The following is a 19,223-nucleotide window of genomic DNA, read 5'->3' on the forward strand; positions in this document are numbered from 1 at the left end:
GATTTAATTTAAATCTTGTATCCAAAAGCGTTAACTAACAACATGCATTTGTAAGGTTGAAATCCATGCATACTGATGAAAAGTTCCAGGTATTAAAGCAAATACATTGAAAAGCAACAGTGTGGTGCTACTGACTCATGTCAGTCCCACAGAGGTGGCTGGGAAGGGGATCATTTGGGGGGATACCTAAGCAGAATTTGGGGTGCCCCAGTGATCTGGCCAGGTTTAGCCTGGAGAAGAGAAGATTGAGGGGAGACGTGATAGCACTCTTCAAATACTTAAAGGGTTTTCACACAGAGGAGAGCCAGGACCTCTTCTTGATCCTCCCAGAGTGCAAGACATGGACTAATGGGCTCAAGTGACAGGAAGCCAGATTCTGGCTGGACATCAGGAAAAACTTCCTGACTGTTAGAGCAGTACGACAATGGAACCAGTTACCTAGGGAGGTGGTGGGCTCTCCCACCCTAGAGGCCTTCAAGAGGCAGCTGGACAACCCTCTGTCAGGGATGCTTTGGGGTGGATTCCTGCAATGAGAAGGGGGGTTGGACTCAATAGCCTTATCCAACTCTACTATTGTATGATTCTATGATCAGGAATTCATAGAATCATAGAATAGCAGAGTTGGAAGGGTCCACAAGGCCATGGAGTCCAACCCCCTGCTCAATGCAGGAATCCACCCTAAAGCATCCCTGACAGAGGGTTGTCCAGCTGCCTCTTGAAGGCCTCTAGTTAGAAGTTGCACTGTAGTGCTCGCTTTGGAAGTGCAGATGCTCATCATGACGCTCCCCCATATCCCCCCATATCAACAAACCAGTTCCAAAAAGCTACTCATCACTTCCCCCTGACTCCTGCCTTTTTCGCACAGCAGCAGTGCCAGTGGGGCTGTTCTTAGCAGCCAGCATTCCTCTCCCCCACCCCAGGTCAGTGCACCATGAGCAACACTGCATCATTGCATAACTTGCCCACAGTGATCCTCTATGGAGAAATGCGCCAGTTGGTGGAAGTGGTGGCTGCTGGTGCTACTTCTTCACACTGCGCATAGTTAAATTATGGAACTTGCTCCCACAAGTTGTAATGATGGCCGCCAACTTGGAGGGCTTTGAAAGTGGGTTAGACAAATTCTTGGACGAGGAGAAGGCTATCAATGGCTACTAGTCCTCATGGCTATGTGCCACCTCCAGTATCAGAGGCAGTAGGCCTGTATACACCAGTTGCTGGGGGACATGGGTGAGAGGGTGGTATTGTACTCATGTCGTGCTTGTGGGTTTCCCATCGGTTGGCCACTATGTGAACAGAATGCTGGACTAGATCATAGACGCATAGAATAGCAGAGTTGGAAGGGGCCTACAAGGCCATCGAGTCCAACCCCCTGCTCAGTGCAGGAATCCACCCTAAAGCATCCCTGACAGACGGCTGTCCAGCTGCCTCTTGAAGGCCTCCAGTGTGGGAGAGCCCACCACCTCCCTAGGTCACTGATGGACCCTTGGTCTACTCCAGAATGGCTCTTCTTCTGTTCTTATGAGAAGCACAAACATAGATGGTGGTTAAGTTCAGCCCCCATCTCTGGAAATCACTGAGCCTCCCTATCGCGCCCGCCCCTTTTTTCTGCAAGGCGGAGGGATTTTAGCTCAGCCCTGTCTCAAATTCAATTCTGAGCTCCTTGAGTGCATAAGAATCTATCACCTGACCATCCAGTTATGGCCCATCCGCCCAGATTTATTTATTTATCAAAGCATCTCTATCCCTCGCCTTTCATTCTGCATGGATCCTTCAGGGCACCGAGTGATCAATAATAACATAAAACAATAAACACTGTAGAAAGAGGCAGCATAGCAACAGGAGCAGAGTAATGACTAGCAGGAAAAGCTTAACCACAATTAGATTGACTCAACAGACATTTTCATAAAACATGTGCTCAAACGAGAGCGTCTTTCAGCTGATGCCTCAAGTGCACATGTATTATTATTATTATTATTATTATTATTATTATTATTATTATTATTATTAGATTTATTTGTATCCCGCCTTTTGCCCAATACTGGGCCTCAAGGCACTCTTACAAAGTTTAAAACATACATTCTAAAACCTAGGAAAAGAAATGGGGGGGGGGGGAAGTTTAAGATACACAACAAAATTATAAGTTATTAACATAGATGGAGGACCAAATTACTCTCCAAAGGCCTGCTGGAACAAACAAGTTTTAGCCTGCTTCCCAAAAGCCCATCAAGGAGGGAGCCAGTCTAGCTTCCTCGGGAAGAGGGTTCCAGAGCACCGGAGCAGCCACCGAGAAGGCCCTCTCCTGCGTTCCCACCAAACGCACCTGTGAAGATGGCAGGACTGAAAGAAGGGCTTCTCCAGAAGATCTCAAAGCACAGGCAGGCTCATAAGGGAGAATACGGTCTTTCGAATAACCTGGACCCGAGCCACATAGGAATGATTCCAACTAGGAATCATCTGAATCTCACATTCTACAGTCTGGATACTACCGGCTCATAAAAAGCCGGTATCGCACCCTCATCCTCTGCGCTTCACCTAGCAAAGGAATGCGGAGATGGCTCCACTGTTTATGGGGGGATTTATGGAGCAGCAGGTGGTAGTGTTTCGGCTACCTAGGTCCCAAAACATTGAGGACTTCAGTTGCTTTAAATATTAAGGCGGATGCTGTGCTTTGAGAGCAACACCTCCCGGGAGAGAGACCTTCTGCCGTAGAGTAAGGCAGCTCCTGTGACCTCCTCACAATCGATCCCTTGAGGAATTCAGTCGCACCTCACCTGCGCATCCCAAGCTAATGCGTGGGTCAGAATTTCAGTTACCCGCCAGTTTTCACACATTTCATCCCAAATGTTCTGACACAGTTCTTGGCACAAAGAAGTACTTAAAATGCATATCTTGAGAGAAAATATCTTTAGAAATACTAATGTAAATCCACATTTTTATGCAGATTCCTTTTTTTATTATTATTTTAAGCAGCTTAACGTTGAAATGGGATGGGAACAGGTTTTTGAGTAAAGGGATGCAGTGATGGTTTCTCTGTCTCTTAGCCCTGGAATGCTTCCAAACCAGGCTTTTGTGGCACCTCTGCCGTGGCTCCGTCGTGGTATTTCATGGGGTGGGGAGTCCAGATGTTGTCATCTTCCCCTTGTAACCCTCCCGGATTTTCCCACCACTTTCCCCACCCTTTCCCATATTGCAGGAAGTCCGTTAGGAAAGAAAGGATGGATTAGCTGCACATTGTCTTGTCACTGGTAGCACCCCTAGACTCAGGGCCTTCTTCGGTGCTCTTGGGACAGCCCAGCCCCAGAGCTCAGTTGAGAATCATAGAATAGCAGAGTTGGAAGGAGCCTATAAGGCCATGGAGTCCAACCCCCTGCTCATTATCAGGGGGTTGGGATCAGTCACCACAGGCTGATGGTGATCAAGCAAAACAAGGGTTGGTTTTCATAGAATCATAGAATAGCAAAGTTGGAAGGGGCCTACAAGGCCATCAAGTCCAACTCCCTGCTCAATGCAGGAATCCACCCTAAAGCATCCCTGACAGATGGTTGTCCAGCTGCCTCTTGAAGGCCTCCAGTGTGGGAGAGCCCACCACCTCCCTAGGTAACTGATTCCATTGTCGTACTGCTCTAACAGTCAGGAAGTTTTTCCTGACGTCCAGCTGGAATCTGGCTTCCTGTAACTTGAGCCCATTATTCCGTGTCCTGTGCTCTGGGAGGATCAAGAAGAGATCCTGGCCCTCCTCTGTGTGACAACCTTTCAAGTATTTGAGGAGTGCTATCATGTCTCCCCGCCATCTTCTCTTCTCCAAGCTAAACATGCCCAGTTCTCTTCTCCAGTTTTCTATCTGCCTTCATCTTCCAAACCTAGATTTTAACTTTTTGCTCTTATCTCCTGGAAAAACCAAAGCTCATTTTCTGTGCCACAAAGCCTGGGTGTCCAGTGAGGACACCTTGTCTTGCACAGAACACAGATAATAAGCTGATTTTTCAGCCAAAATCATGGGATGTGCAATAGCCAGCGCTCTAAGGAATTCCTCCTTCCTTATTCCTCTCGGGTGCACTCTGACACCAAGGGCTAATCTACTCCTGCAGCCCTGTCGCTACGGAAGAGTCATGCTTCTGATTGTTCCCTGCTTCCGCGATCGCCACTCACAGGGCACACGAGAGTGATGTTTACTGCAATTACAGGACGGCCGTTGCGGGAGCACGTCTGCCCCAGTATGCTGCTTCCACACGTGTATCGGTGGAAGTGGCCGGTACTAGGTAGATGCCGTGGACAACTGCTCTCACCAGTGTTGCGCAGTGTCGCATCACACCTATCTACGGGGCAGAGGATTCTTTTTTTAATGAGTTGTGACGCTTGCTCATGAACACAGCCACGCAGAAACATAGGGGGGCTCACGAACTCTGTCGAATATGTGCTCCTGCGCAAAGCTATGGTTGTATTAAAACACACACACACACACTGATTCCCATCAAAAACATGTGGCTGAAATGGCGGACAGGTCCGCTCTCACACACCACCAATACCCATGGGCATGTCCCTCACAGCTGATTGGCTGTTTGCTGAGCATGCAACACATGACAAATAGCAATGACCTTGCAAGGGGGAGGCACACCGCACATGTCCTTCGGAATGGAAGTGTGTGTGTGGAGGGGGGGGAAACTGCAACAAAAGCAGTCGGGGATATTCCGGAATAAATGGGAGGTGGAACCGAGATCACCGCGGGAGCAGGTGAACGTCGTGTGCCCCGTAAGTGATGACTGGGATACAATCCTGCAATAAATGTCTGGTGTAGAATTCTCCCTAATGTAATGTTTCTCAATGTAAGGTGGACGCATGTCCAAGGGTGTACACATGTGTAAAGGCACACAGTTCTACACCCTTTCTGTCATTTCCCCCCTCCCTCCGGCTTTATGCCCCATTTGGCCCCTAAAGTTCAGGATAAACGACAGTGTTGCCTTGTCACATTCATTTTAGCAGTTTTGTTAGTTAGATCACTACTGGTTTTTGCTCTCTTGTTTTTTGAGCGGAGCTGTGATCAGATGAATGGAATGTCTCAGAGGGCTCCTAGGGTGGCCAGGTGTTGTCTTTTACAGAAGATAGTCGTCTGTTTGAAGGGTTGCCAAAGGACAATCTTCTCTTTGAAGGAAGGCAACCCTTCAAAAAGATGACTATACTGTGTAAAAGACGACACCTGGCCACCCTAGGTGCCCCCTGAGACATTCCACCCATCTGATCACAGCCTCCCCTTTTTTTCATTCCTTCTTCACAGTTCCTGGAATGTTTCTCCTAATGAGCAGAAGGCCACCCATTCTCCTCCGCATTTTGCACGCTAGATTCTCAGCTTCTTTTCAGTCCGGCTCGCCTTCAACCTCCAACTCTGCTCTCTCTTTTTGTCCCTTCAGAGATGCCGTCCTCAAGCAGAAAAGGGTGGACTGCAGCGGACTGCCGCTGGCTGAGCTGCAGGGAAAGCCCATGGCCGGCTTGGCCGCACCGCTAGCCCCAGATAAGCAAGGTGAGAGCACTCTCGGGGAGGGCAGGGGAGCTACCTGGCCAGGGTGCTGTCCTCTGCAGAACCCTCCCTCAAGACAGCAGCTTGGTTCTCAAGAGGACTTAAGAAGGAAGTTCATTTCATGCAAGTTTTCCTCACATCTCATCTGCAGGCGCCTGCAGCCCCCCAAAAGCCTCCGCACTGGGTTGGGGGGCTCTCCTGAGTAATGGGGGCTGGGGTTGTGGGAGAGGGGGAAATTGCCCCAAATCAAGTGGAGGTTGTGGCCTCTCCCACCCTAGAGGCCTTCAAGAGGCAGGTGGACAGCCATCTGTCAGGGATGCTTGAAGGTGGGTTCCTGCATTGAGCAGGGAGTTGGACTCGATGGCCTTGTAGGCCCCTTCCAACTCTGCCATTCTGTGATTCTATGAGTCTATGACTTTGATTGATTTCCACCACCACCCCACTCTACCGGCAGGCTTCTCCTCCCCTTGCCTTGTCGGGCTTTGATCAGGCGGTGCCTTTTCAGGGGCATGTAGATGACTGCAGGGGATAGGAGGAGAGGACACAGAAGAGGAGGAGGAGGAGGAGGAGGAGGAGGAGGAGGAGGAGGAACACAGTTGGCAACGGGAAGCCAAGCCAGACCAGGCTTCCATCAGGTTCGGCTCCTGAATTGCTTGGTGCTCAGCCCTGACCTTCAGGGGCTGTGACCTCACCATTCCGACTGCCATGGGTTAGGTCCTTCAGAGGGGTCCACATCCGTGAGCATCCCCACTGCCCCCGTGGCTCAACGCGCAGCCTAACGGCCTTCTCTTTGTTTTGCAGTATTAATAATCCCCCTGGTGGACCAGGATGCCGGGACGGTTGTTTGCGTCATCCTGGTAAGTGAGCAGTCGGGAACCCAAGTCTGTCCGTGGGGGCTGAAGCGGAGCGGGTGGGTGGGAGAGAGAAGTGGAACCAGCGATGGCTCGGAGGCTCGTAATGTGGAGATTTGCAAAAGGTTCTCCTTCATAGCCTAGATGTTTTAGATCAGGGGTGCAAAAGGCGCCCCCTCAAGCGCTGTGTATGGCAGCCCTCTGAGACCCCCAGCCTCCATCACTCACCAAAACAAACAAATCCCCGGCAGCAGTGGGCTGGTGGGATCACTACTTGATTGCTAATAGCGGTGGTAAAGCAGTGATTGGGTCAGAGAGGTTAGGGTGGGGGCTGCAACCTCCACCACCACCCCAGTGACCAGAGTGTGTGTGTGAGTCCATGTGTCCATGTGAACGTGCATGCGTGTGCATGCACATGAAATGTATGCATGGGCGTGCATGTACGCACTCACGTGTGACCACCATCACCCCAGCAGACATCCAGCGTGGCCCTCAAGGCTGAGAAGAGGTTGTGCACCTTGGCTTAGAAGCTTCCTGCTGAGAAGCTTCCACATCACAGGGCACACTTCCTTCCTTCCTTCCTTTCCCTACCCAAACACCCTTGACAGCAATAGGGAGGCCCCACAGTGGAGCTTTCATTATGTCCCAGATGCATGGTAGCACTCAGGTTATTGGGCGCCACGGACAATAGAGAACGCAGGAATGGAGGAGGGAAAACAAGCTGAAGCTTAATCCAGATAAGATGGAGGTACTGTGGATCCGGAAGTCAGCCGATCTGGATGGAGGTTTGCAAGTGGTTCCAAATGGGGCTACCCTTCTTCCCTGACGTCCCAAATTTGCCATTTGGGAGCCCTCCTGGACTCAACGGTGTTCCTGGAAGCCGGGGGTGCCTTTTACCAGCTTAAGCTGTTTTATCACCAGTTGTGACACTAATCTAGAGAATGTGGATCTCATCTCTATCGTTCATGACGTGGCGACATCCAGCCCAGACCATTGCCATGTCACTCTGACTTGGGTTTCCTTTAAAGGTGGTTCAAAAATGTCAGTTGGTACAGAACGCAGCTGTGTGGGTACTTGCTTAGGCCAAGGCCGTTGGAACGTACCGTTCATATATTGTATCAGTTGCACTGGTGGCCGGGTTGTTTCCGGGCCCAATTTAAAATGTTGGGTTTGCTGTTTCAAGCCCCAGCAGTATGGGGCCAGGTTGTCTGAATACAATACAAACCTGCCCAGGCCTTAAGAGAACAGGCCTGCCGTCATGGTATATCAGATCGTTGAGTGCTACTGCTCACACCTTTTTGGTGGTGGCCCCATATTTGCGGAACTCCCTCCCAAGGGATGTCCAGCTGGCCCCATCTTTCTTCGCCTTTAAACCCTTTTGCTTCCATCTGCTTTTAATGAAGGAGCCGGGGGGGGGGGGGGCATTTGATTGTTTACAAAACTATTGCTGGTTTATGGTTTTGATCTGTGTGTTTTTCCTGAATTGCTGTGCTGTGTGGTGTGTTTGGCACTTTTAGTTTATGAATTGCAATTGTTTTAATTGTGTTTTATGCCTTTCATAAAGTCACAAAGTTCACTTGGTTCTGATCAGTGGAGGCTGGTGGATCCGATGTCAGTAGGGTGGTGAATCTGCTCCAGGTTTCAATTAGAACCACACATCTTGGATAGCTCTTATAGAATCATAGAAGAGTAGAGTTGGAAGGGGACTCTAAGGCCATCTAGTCCAACCCCCTGCTGAATGCAGGAATCCACCCTAAAGCATCCCTGACAGATGGCTTTTAGAGCCCTTACTGGTTCTGACTCACCAACACCGACATTTTGCACCAGTTTGGCGACTCCTAGGCATTTGACGGCATATGGTGGGCTTCTTCATTCAGTCAATTTATTAGGATTCAGTATTTTATCGTTAATTGTTGAAAATTCTTTGCCCGTTACAATCCCTGTTTTATTTATTTATTTATTTATTACATTTCTATACCGCCCAATAGCCAAAGCTCTCTGGGCGGTTCACAAAAATACAGAGTTAGAACAGTAAAATTTAAATTAAAGTTAAAATTAAGTGTTAAAATACTGAGAGAATAAAAAGGTCTTCAGCTGGCAACAAAAGGAGTACAGTGTAGGCACCAGGTGGACCTCTCTGGGGAGCTCGTTTCACAGCCGGGGTGCCACAGTGGAGAAAGCCCTCCTCCTAGTAGCCACCTGCCTCACTTCCTTAAGATCATAGAATCATAGAATAGCAGAGTTGGAAGGGGCCTACAAGGCCATCGAGTCCAACCCCCTGCTCAATGCAGGAATCCACCCTAAAGCATCCCTGACAGATGGTTGTCCAGCTGCCTCTTGAATGCACACAACCTCACCAGGCAACTGATTCCATTGTCGTACTGCTCTAACAGTCAGGAAGTTTTTCCTGATGTCCAGCCGGAATCTGGCTTCCTTTAACTTGAGCCCACTATTCCGTGTCCTGCACTCTGGGAGGATCGAGAAGAAATCCTGGCCCTCCTCTGTGTGACAACCTTTTAAGTATTTGAAGACTGCTATCATGTCTCCCCTCAATCTTCTCTTCTCCAGGCTAAACATGCCCAGTTCTTTCAGTCTCTCTTCATAGGGCTTTGTTTCTAGACCTCTGATCATCCTGGTTGCCCTCCTCTGAACACGCTCCAGCTTGTCCGCGTCCTTCTTGAATTGTGGAGCCCAGAACTGGACGCAATACTCTAGATGAGGCCTAATCAGGGCCGAATAGAGAGGAACCAGTACCTCACGTGATTTGGAAGCTATACTTCTATTAATGCAGCCCAAAATAGCATTTGCCTTTCTTGCAGCCATATCGCACTGTTGGCTCATATTCAGCTTGTGATCTACAACAATTCCAAGATCTTTCTCGTTTGTAGTATTACTGAGCCAAGTGTCCCCCATCTTGTAACTGTGCCTTTGGTTTCTATTCCCTAAATGTAGAACTTGGCATTTATCCCTATTAAATTTCATTCTGTTGTTTTCAGCCCAGCACTCCAGCCTATCAAGATCACTTTGAAATTTGTTTCTGTCTTCCAGGGTATTAGCTATTCCACCCAATTTTGTGTCATCTGCAAATTTGATCAGCGTTCCCTGCACCTCCTTGTCCAAATCATTAATAAAAATGTTGAAGAGCACTGGGCCCAGGACTGAGCCCTGCAGCACCCCACTCGTTGCCTCTCCCCAGTTTGAGAAGGTTCCATTGATAAGTACTCTTTGAGTCCGATTCTGTAGCCAGCTGTGGATCCACCTAATAGTTGTTCCATCTAGCCCACTTTTAGCTAGTTTGTTAATCAGAATGTCATGTGGTACTTTGTCAAAAGCTTTGCTGAAGTCAAGATATATGACATCCACAGCATTCCCACCATCGGGAGGTTATCCTATCAAAAAATGAGATCAAATTAGTCTGACAGGATTTGTTCCTGACAAATCCATGTTGGCTTCTAGTAATCACTGCATTGATTTCAAGGTGTTTACAGATTGACTTCTTTATAATCTGCTCCAGAATTTTCCCAGGGATGGATGTCAGTCTGACTGGTCTGTAGTTCCCAGGTTCCTCCTTTTTGCCCTTTTTGAAGATAGGGACAACGTTAGCCCTCCTCCAGTCGTCCGGCACCTCACCCGTCTTCCATGATTTTGCAAAGATAATAGACAAAGGTTCTGAGAGTTCTTCTGCTAGCTCCTTCATTACTCTTGGATGCAGTTCATCGGGCCCTGGAGATTTAAACTCATTCAAGGAAATTAGGTGTTCTTTGACCATTTGTTTATCAATCTCAAACTGCAATCCTGCCCCCTCAACTTCTGCTTCACTTTTTCCAGGGAGGTCATAGACCCGCTTTTGGGAGAAGACCGAGGCAAAGTAGGAATTGAGCACTTCAGCCTTTTCTTTGTCGTCTGTTATCAATTTGCCATCCTCATTAAGCAGTTGAACCACCATTTCTTTCCTCTGTCTTTTACTACTCACATATCTGAAGAAAGCCTTTTTATTGCTTTTAGCATCCCTCGCTAATCTCAGCTCATTCACAGCTTTAGCCTTCCTGACGCCATTTCGGCACTTCTGCGCCACTTGTCTGTACTCTTCTTTTGTAGCCTGGCCTTCCTTCCACTTCCTATATGTATCCCTTTTTGTTTTCAGGTCATCTCTAAGCTTTTTGTGGAGCCACATTGGTTTCCTCTGTTGTCTTTGATCTTTTCTCCTTGTTGGAATTGTTTGTAACTGCGCCTTTAAAATTTCCTTTTTTAAATACTCCCACCCATCCTGCACTCCTTTTCTCATTAGGCTCCCTTGCCACAGGACCTTATTTATTATAGTTCTGAGTTTATTAAAATCAGCTTTCCTAAAATCCAGAGTACGTGTATGGCTACGCTCGACTTTTGTCTCCTTCATAATCAAGAATTCAAGTATGACGTGGTCACTTTCCCCCAGAGTTCCCGTAACTGCCACTTTATCCACTAAGTCATCCCTATTGGTCAATAACAAATCAAGGATTGCGGATCCTCTAGTTCCTTCCTCCACTTTCTGTAGGAGAAAGTTATCACCCATACATGTCAGGAATTTCTTGGAAGGGCCACTTTTGGCAGTAATGGTCTCCCAACAGATATCAGGGTAATTGAAGTCCCCCATCACTACTACATCACACTTCCTTGAAACACTGGCAATTTGTTTCTCAAAAGTTTCGTCCTCGTCTTCTCCTTGATTGGGTGGTCGGTAGTAGACTCCGATGATCATATTCTTTTTATTCCTAGCCCCATTTATTTTAATCCAGACGCTCTCGACGGGGCTCCCAGTCTCATCCGCCTGTATTTCTGTGCAGGGATAGGTATTTTTAACATATAGTGCAACTCCACCTCCCTTTCTATTTCTTCTGTTCTTTTTAAACAAGTTATATCCTTCAATTGCAATATTCCAGTCATGGGAGTCATCCCACCAAGTTTCAGTTATACCTATCAAGTCGTATTTGCCTTCATGTAATAAGAGTTCAAGTTCATTCTGTTTGTTTCCCATGCTCTGGGCATTAGTATACAGACATCGAAGACCATGTGTTTTATAGTCTGGCTTTGTTCCTACCTTGTTGCAGACACTATTTTGGGACACTGTTGGAGCTGTTCTCTGTACTGTGGTGCATTGGCCTTCATCCATTGTTGCCTCAAAATTTACGTCTCCCACCCCCGTAAGATTCAGTTTAAAGCCCTCTTGATGAAGTTCTTCATGCTGTGGCCGAACTCATTCTTTCCTTAAGATCATCTTTCCAGATGATCTTAAGGTCCGGGCAGGTACATATGGGAGGATGCGGTCCTTCAGATAGCCTGGCCCCAAACCGTTCAGGGCTTTGAATGTCAATACCAGCACTTTGAATCGGGCCCGGACCTGGACTGGCAGCCAATGAAGTTGTAAAAGGACTGGCGTAATGTGATCTCGCCGGCCAGTCCCTGTTATTAAACGGGCTGCCCTGTTTTGTACCAGCTGAAGCTTCCGGACCGTTTTCAAAGGCAGCCCCACGTATAACGCATTGCAGTAATGCGTTTTAAGATAGCTTGAGTCTTTTTCCTGAGAAAAATGTCTAATAAATTTAAAAACAACTCTTATTACTAACAACAACGGCAACTTTATTATGTGAGCTGCCTGGGGCTGGCTTTTCTCCGAAAGGTGGCATATAAATACCGGAAATAATCAAACCAAGAAATTCATGAATGAATTTGTCGCTTGACCCTCCCCTGACGGTTTGGTGGTGTGCCAACTCCGCAGCGTGTGGCGGAAAATGCCAGGGGGTTGCCACACATGGCCCCCGATGCCCTGACACGGCAATTATCAGCATGCCAATTAAACTGCCTCATTAAGCGCGTGGGAGACAGAGGCCAAGTTGGCATGGGATTTCTTCCAAACTTTTACTAGCTGAACCTCTTCCCGGGCACAGCGGGGTGAAAGGCAAGGTTAACGGAGCCCGGAAGCTTCGCAGCTAATTTCACCGCAGCCCAGAAAGGTCGTGGGGGGGGAGCATTACGGGGAGCACAGCGCTGGCTAAGCGGCGAGGGAGGTAAGTGCTTAAGTGGATTAACGAGTGACGCTATCTTGCTGGAGCTTATTAAAATGGTATTAAGACGATTAAACAGCGCTGACCTTTCTTACCAGCCACGTGGAGGTGGGGCATGCGCACAGAACATACCTGTGTGCCAGGTGGGTTGCTCACCCACCCCCACGTTTTGCCTCTAAGTGACACAGAAAGGGCACAGGTGAGAGGTACCAGGAGGTCTTCAATTTTTTTAAAAAATTATTTAATACTTCAAACATACATCCATACAATAAAACAATGCTACATAATACATAAAATATTAGATAATATTGATAACATATATACTAGCTTATTCTATTAACATAATCATACTTAACATAAAAGTGCTCCCTCCAACCACGGGATCTTATTCCTGTTTCCAAAATCTCATTGCTTCTTCTGGAGGTGCTTTCCCACTCCCCTTTGATAGTACAAATTCTAGGAACTGTTTCCATATTCCCGCAAAATCATTCGTTTTTATCATCCCTCGTCTAACTTTTATATTACATGTTAATTTATCATTAATAACGATATCACATATTTCTTTATACCAATCTTCTATATGATAATCTCCTTGAACCTTCCAGTTCCTAGATATCATTAATCTTGCTACTGTTAACAAATTCTTTATCAATTCTTTTGTCTCTTTACTACAATTTAATTCTCCATATAATGATAACAATGCCACTATAGGTGTCTCTTCAATCTCCATTCCTAAAATTTCTTTTATCTCATTAAACACCATTTTCCATAATTTTTGTACAAATTCGCATTCCCACCACATACGTGAATACGTTCCTTTTTTTTGGCAACCCCTCCAGCAATTTGCTGAATTCAACTTAATTATTTTATTTAATCTCACCGGGGTTAGGTACCACCTCCATATAATCTTATAATATTTATTTTATTATTTATTTTATTTATTACATTTCTATACCGCCCAACAGCCGAAGCTCTCTGGGCGGTTCACAAAAACCAAAACCACAATAAAACACCCAACAGGTTAAAACACAATTACGAAATACAGTATAAAAGCACAACCAGGATAAAACCACACAGCAAAGTTGATATAAGATTAAAATACAGAGTTAAAACAGTATAATTTAAATTTAAGTTAAAATTAAGTGTTAAAATACTGAGTGAATAAAAAGGTCTTCAGCTGGCGACGAAAGCAGTACAGTGTAGGTGCCAGGCGGACCTCTCTGGGGAGCTCATTCCACAACCGGGGTGCCACAGCGGAGAAAGCCCTCCTCCTAGTAGCCACCTGCCTCACTTCCTTTGGCAGGGGCTCACGGAGAAGGGCCCCTGTAGATGATCTTATGGTCCGGGTAGGTACATATGGGAGGAGGCGTTCCTTCAGATAACCTGGCCCCAAACCATTTAGGGCTTTAAATGTCAATACCAGCACTTTGAATTGGGCCCGGACCTGGACTGGCAGCCAATGAAGCTGGAAAAGGACTGGCATAATGTGATCTCGCCGGCCAGTCCCTGTTAATAACCTTGCTGCCCTATTTTGTACCAGCTGAAGCTTCCGGACTGTTTTCAAAGGCAGCCCCACGTATAACACATTGCAGTAATCCAAGCGAGAGGTTATCAGAGCATGGATCACTGTAGCTAGGCTATCTCTGTCCAGATAAGGGCGTAGTTGGTATATCAACCTAAGCTGATAAAAGGTGTTCTTTGCCACTGAGTTCACCTGTGCCTCAAGTGACAGTTCTGGATCCAAGAGCACCCCCAAACTACGGACCCGATCCTTTAGGGAGAGTGCAACCCCGTCCAGGACAGGGCAAACATCACCTCGCCAGACAGATGAACCACCCGCTAACAGTACCTCTGTCTTGTCTGGATTGAGTCTCAGTTTGTTAGCCCTCATCCAGTCCATTACCGTGCCCAGGCACTGGTTCAGAACAGTCACTGCCTCACCTGGGTTTGATGAAAAGGAAAGGTAGAGCTGGGTATCATCCGCATATTGATGACACCTCAGTCCACATCTCCGGATAACCTCCCCCAGCGGCTTCATGTATATGTTAAACAGCATAGGGGATAAGATAGAGCCCTGCGGAACCCCATGGCTTTAGGAGCCACGGCACAGAGCAATAATCCCCTAGCACCACCTTCTGGAATCGGCCATCCAAGTAGGAGCGGAACCACTGCAACGCAGTACCTCCAACTCCCAGCTCAGACAACCTATCCAGAAGGATACCATGGTCGATGGTATCGAAAGCCGCTGAGAGGTCCAGGAGAACCAACAGGGTCGCACTCCCCCTGTCTCTCTCCCGACAGAGGTCATCCCACAGGGCGATCAAGGCAGTTTCCATTCCAAAACCAGGCCTGAAACCCGATTGAAATGGATCTAGATAATCCGTTTCATTCAAGAGTGCCTGGAGTTGTCCTGCAACCACCCGCTCAAGCACCTTGCCCAGGAAAGGGATATTAGCCACCGGCCTGTAGTTGTTGACATCCTCCGGGTCCAGATTAGGCTTCTTCAGGAGTGGTCTAATTGGCGCCTCTTTTAAAGAAGCCGGCACCACTCCCTCTCTCAAGGAGGCATTAACAACCTCCTGGACCCAGCCGGCGATCCCCTCCTTATTTGATGTAATGAGCCATGAGGGGCAAGGGGCAAGCACACAGGTGGTCGACCGGACTTGGCCAAGCACCTTGTCCACATCCTCGGGCCTCAATAACTGAAACTCATCCAATAAAACTGAACCGGACGGCGCTCTGAACGCCTCTACTAGTGGAGCTGCATTAAGTGTGGTGTCCAATTCATGACGAATCTGAGCGACTTTATCTTCAAAGTGCCATGCAAACTCGTCACAGCGTGCTACCGAGGGTTCCACCATCTCTCGCCCTGGCCCAGAGTGTAACAGGCCGCGAACCACCCTGAAAAGCTCCGCCGGACGACACTGAGAAGACGCAATGCTGGTGGAAAAGAACAGCCTCTTTGCCACCCTCACCGCCACAGAGTAGGCTCGATAGTGAGCTCTAACCCATGTTCGATCAGACCCAGCACGAGTTTTCCTCCACCTGCGTTCTAGCCGTCTCCCCTCTTGCTTCATTACCCTCAGCTCAGGTGTATACCAAGGAGCTGACCGGGCTCTGCTCAGAGGGAGAGGGCGCTTGGGCGCGATCGTGTCAACCGCCCGAGTCATCTCTGCATTCCACAGAGCGACCTGGGCTTCGACAGGAGCACCGGCCATATCAGCAGGAAAATCCCCCAGAGCCCTCTGGAATCCATCGGAGTCCATTAGCCTCCGGGGGCGGACCATTTTAATAGGCCCCCCACCCTTGCAGAGGGGAAAGGCCGCCGAGAGTCTAAACCTCATAGGAAGTGATCCGACCATGACAAGGGGGTAAATGTTAGTTCCCCCACTTCCAGATCACCATCCTCCTGTCCAGTCGAGAAAACCAGATCAAGCGTGTGTCCCTTTGCATGTGTTGGGCCGATGACATGTTGAGACAGCCCCATGGTTGTCATGGCAGCCATGAAGTCCTGAGCCGCTCCAGATACAGCAGCCTCGGCATGGAAGTTGAGATCCCCCAGAACCACCATCCTGGGGGTCCTCAACACCAGGTCCGAGACAACCTCCGTCAGCTCAGGCAGGGAGACTGTGGGGCAGCGGGGTGGACGGTACACCAGCAGAATCCCTAATCTGTCTCGAGTACCCAACACACAGTACAGACACTCAAGATCAGCACTCGACTGAACAGGAAGCCTAGAGAGGGAGATTGTATTCCTATAGACCACGGCAACCCCCCCTCCCCGGCCCTCGAGTCTGTGCTGGTGCTGCACCAAGTACCCAGGAGGGCAGAGCTGGGTGAGAGCAACCCCTCCCAGTTCCCCCACCCAGGTCTCAGTGATGCATACCAGGTCAGCCCCCTCATCCACAATCAGATCATGGATGAGAGAGATAATAATTTTCTTTATCCTCACAGACATATTTCTCAACACTCTTTGTTTCCATATTCCTTCCCAGCTCTGTTGTCCTATTTGTTCCTTCAAGTCGGTTTCCCAAACCACCTTGCCAACACTTTCCGTCTCCCACCGGGAGGTGTTCAAGTGTTTCAAGGACAGGAGCCTAGCTCACAGGTAGAGCATTTGGTTTGTGCGCAAAGGAGCGCGACAAGTACAGAGCCAGGCAGAAGCTGGAATACCAAGACAGCAAGGAGGTGCACAGCTGCGTCCTCACATAAGAACATAAGAACATCAGAAGAGCCCTGAGGCTGGATCAGACCAAGGGTCCATCTAGTCCAGCACTCTGTTCACACAGTGGCCAGGCAGCTGTTGGCCAGGGACCAGCAAAGCAAGGCTACTAGCCCTGATGATTGTGTGCTATCTCCAGTATTCAAGGCAGTAAGCCTGTATGCACCAGTTGCTGGGGAACATGGGCAGGAGGGTGCTATTGCACTCCTGCCCTGCTCGTGGGTTGACAGCTGCTTGGCCACTGTGGGAACAGAGTGCTGGACTAGATGGACCCTTAGTCTGATCCAGCATCAGGGCTCTTCTGATGTTCTTATGACATGGTGCAACAGCACCCTCCCACCCATGTTCCCCAGCAACTGGTGCACCCAGGCTTACTGCCTCAAATACTGGAGATACTGTAGCACCCAACTATCAGGGCTAGTAGCCATGGATAGCCTTCGCCTCCAGGAATTTATCCAACCCCCTTTTAAAGCCATCCAAATGGGTGGCCATCGCGACATCTTTTCACAGGCCAGACAAATCGCTCAGACTGATCAGCTGGCCGGGCTGCAAGAGCTTTATAGGTGAGGAGGGTCAGCTGACAGTCTTCCAGCTGGGAGGTCAGCTGACCTTCTTCAGGCAGCAGTTGCAGCTTAGAGCAAGGGTGGGCAGAAAATAGGTCTCCAGATGTTTTGGACTTCACTCCCAGCCTTCCTGACTATTGCCCATGCTGGCAGGGGCTTCAGGGAGTTGAAATCAGAAACATCTGGATCTCTGTCTTCTGCCTGGCCCTGGCTTAGAGTCTGTCCTTTTCTCTCGAGACCAGTCGGCCTAGCATTCTGAGACCCCAAGTGCTGGCGGCACAGGAAGCTGGACACTGGAGGCTGCTGGAGCCCTGGATTCGAATCCCACCACAGCGCCTTACATTGGGGAGAGAGCAAATCACTTGGGACTTAGAAACAGGGGGGCTTGTTGCTGGTCAGAATGGGAGCATCTTTTGCAAACGGTCAGTTGCTGTCATGAGTATTGCGTCCAGTTCTGGGCTCCACAATTCAAGAAGGACGCAGACAAGCTGGAGTGTGTTCAGAGGAGGGCAACCAGGATGATCAGGGGTCTGGAAACAAAGCCCTGTGAAGATAGACTGAAAGAACTGGGCATGTTTAGCCTGGAGAAGAGAAGATTGAGGGGAGGCATGATAGCATGTCTCTTCAAATACTTGGAAGGTAGTCACACAGAGGAGGGCCAGGATTTCTTTTCGATCTTCCCAGAGTGCAGGACACGGAATAATAGGCTCAAGTTAAAGGAAGCCAGATTCCGGCTGGACATCAGGAAAAACTTCCTGACTGTTAGAGCAGTATGACAATGGAATCAGTTGCCTGGTGAGGTTGTGGGCTCTCCCACCCTAGAGGCCTTCAAGAGGCAGCTGGACAACCATCTGTCAGGGATGCTTTAGGGTGGATTCCTGCATGGAGCAGGGGGTTGGACTCGATGGCCTTGTAGGCCCCTTCCAACTCTGCTATTCTATGATTCTATGTGTGGTAGATCTCGAGAGAAGTCATTCCCATTTTCTCCTGAGCCGCTCGCCGCCTCCTTCCAGTTCTTGGACTGGGCATCCATTTGCTAGCTTGGCTGTCAAAATAGCAGGCCGCGGTTGGCTCCCGCGTTCTGTTGTTCATTCTTGGCTGGGCGGGCGGGCGGGCGGCTCAGCCAAACGCCGAGTCTGTCTCAGCGTGGCTGGTGAGAAGAGAGTGCTAATTAATTGGAGATTGATGACAGGGGGCCCTTTGAAACGAAGCCGTGCGATCGGCGAGAAACACAGCCCGGCACTTTGAGTCGCCAGGATCACTCAGGGAGCGTTTTTATTGTAATCTGTGTGCTTTTTAACGTTTTAATTTCCATATATTAAAAATGCTTTATAGACTTTAGCCCAGGGAATGTGCCAGGACAGAAATTTTAAAAATAAATACAAATAAATACAAAGGGCACGCTGCCTTCCCTGGATGCAATGTACATGTTTGTATGAAAACAAAGATAGGAATGGTAATAAACTTAATTTAGAGATGCTTTCACTTCTTTCTACCACACGTCCAGCACACGTGGATCTGAATGCACTCGATTAAGAGGGCAAGCCAGTCCCTCGCACTCAGGCCTAGAGGGTGGGTGGGTCAGTACAGGACTCTTTTCGCGTGCGGACAGCTGTGCGTGTGCTCCCAGGGGGGAGGAATTGGGGGGGGAACCTGCCTTGTCCTCAATACCTTTTGTTTTTAACCACCGTGCCCCCAGTATCAAATGCGTATTAGTGCAATCACTGTGCTGTCAGTGTGCGCAATGCTTTACAGCAATGATGCCCTCCAGGTGTGTTTGACTACAACTCCCATTATCCCCAGTCATTTGCCTGCTGGCTGGGATGGTGGGTGTCGTAGTCCAACACACAGAGTATAAAAGGTAAGGGAGCCCCTTGCTTAGTGGTAAATCATATCCTTCACATATAAGAAAGTCTGCCCCTTGCTCTCCATCTGGTCAGTCATAGAATCATAGAATCATAGAATAGCAGAGTTGGAAGGGGCCTACAAGGCCATCGAGTCCAACCCCCTGCTCAATGCAGGAATCCACCCTAA

At 48.6% G+C, this 19,223-nt stretch overlaps 1 protein-coding gene across 1 annotated transcript in view; it reads left to right on the forward strand.

Annotated features, from left to right (window-relative positions):
* The window catches only part of PDE2A (phosphodiesterase 2A), a 455,035-nt gene that overhangs the window by 379,054 nt on the left and 56,758 nt on the right, over positions 1–19,223 (forward strand). Inside the window, exons 5-6 of the mRNA XM_063127363.1 lie at positions 5,406–5,515; positions 6,314–6,369. Coding sequence (XP_062983433.1) covers positions 5,406–5,515; positions 6,314–6,369 — 166 coding nt within the window. The remainder of the gene's footprint in view (positions 1–5,405; positions 5,516–6,313; positions 6,370–19,223) is intronic.

Source organism: Elgaria multicarinata, chromosome 5 (assembly GCF_023053635.1).
Source record: "Elgaria multicarinata webbii isolate HBS135686 ecotype San Diego chromosome 5, rElgMul1.1.pri, whole genome shotgun sequence".
Lineage (NCBI taxonomy): Eukaryota > Metazoa > Chordata > Lepidosauria > Squamata > Anguidae > Elgaria > Elgaria multicarinata.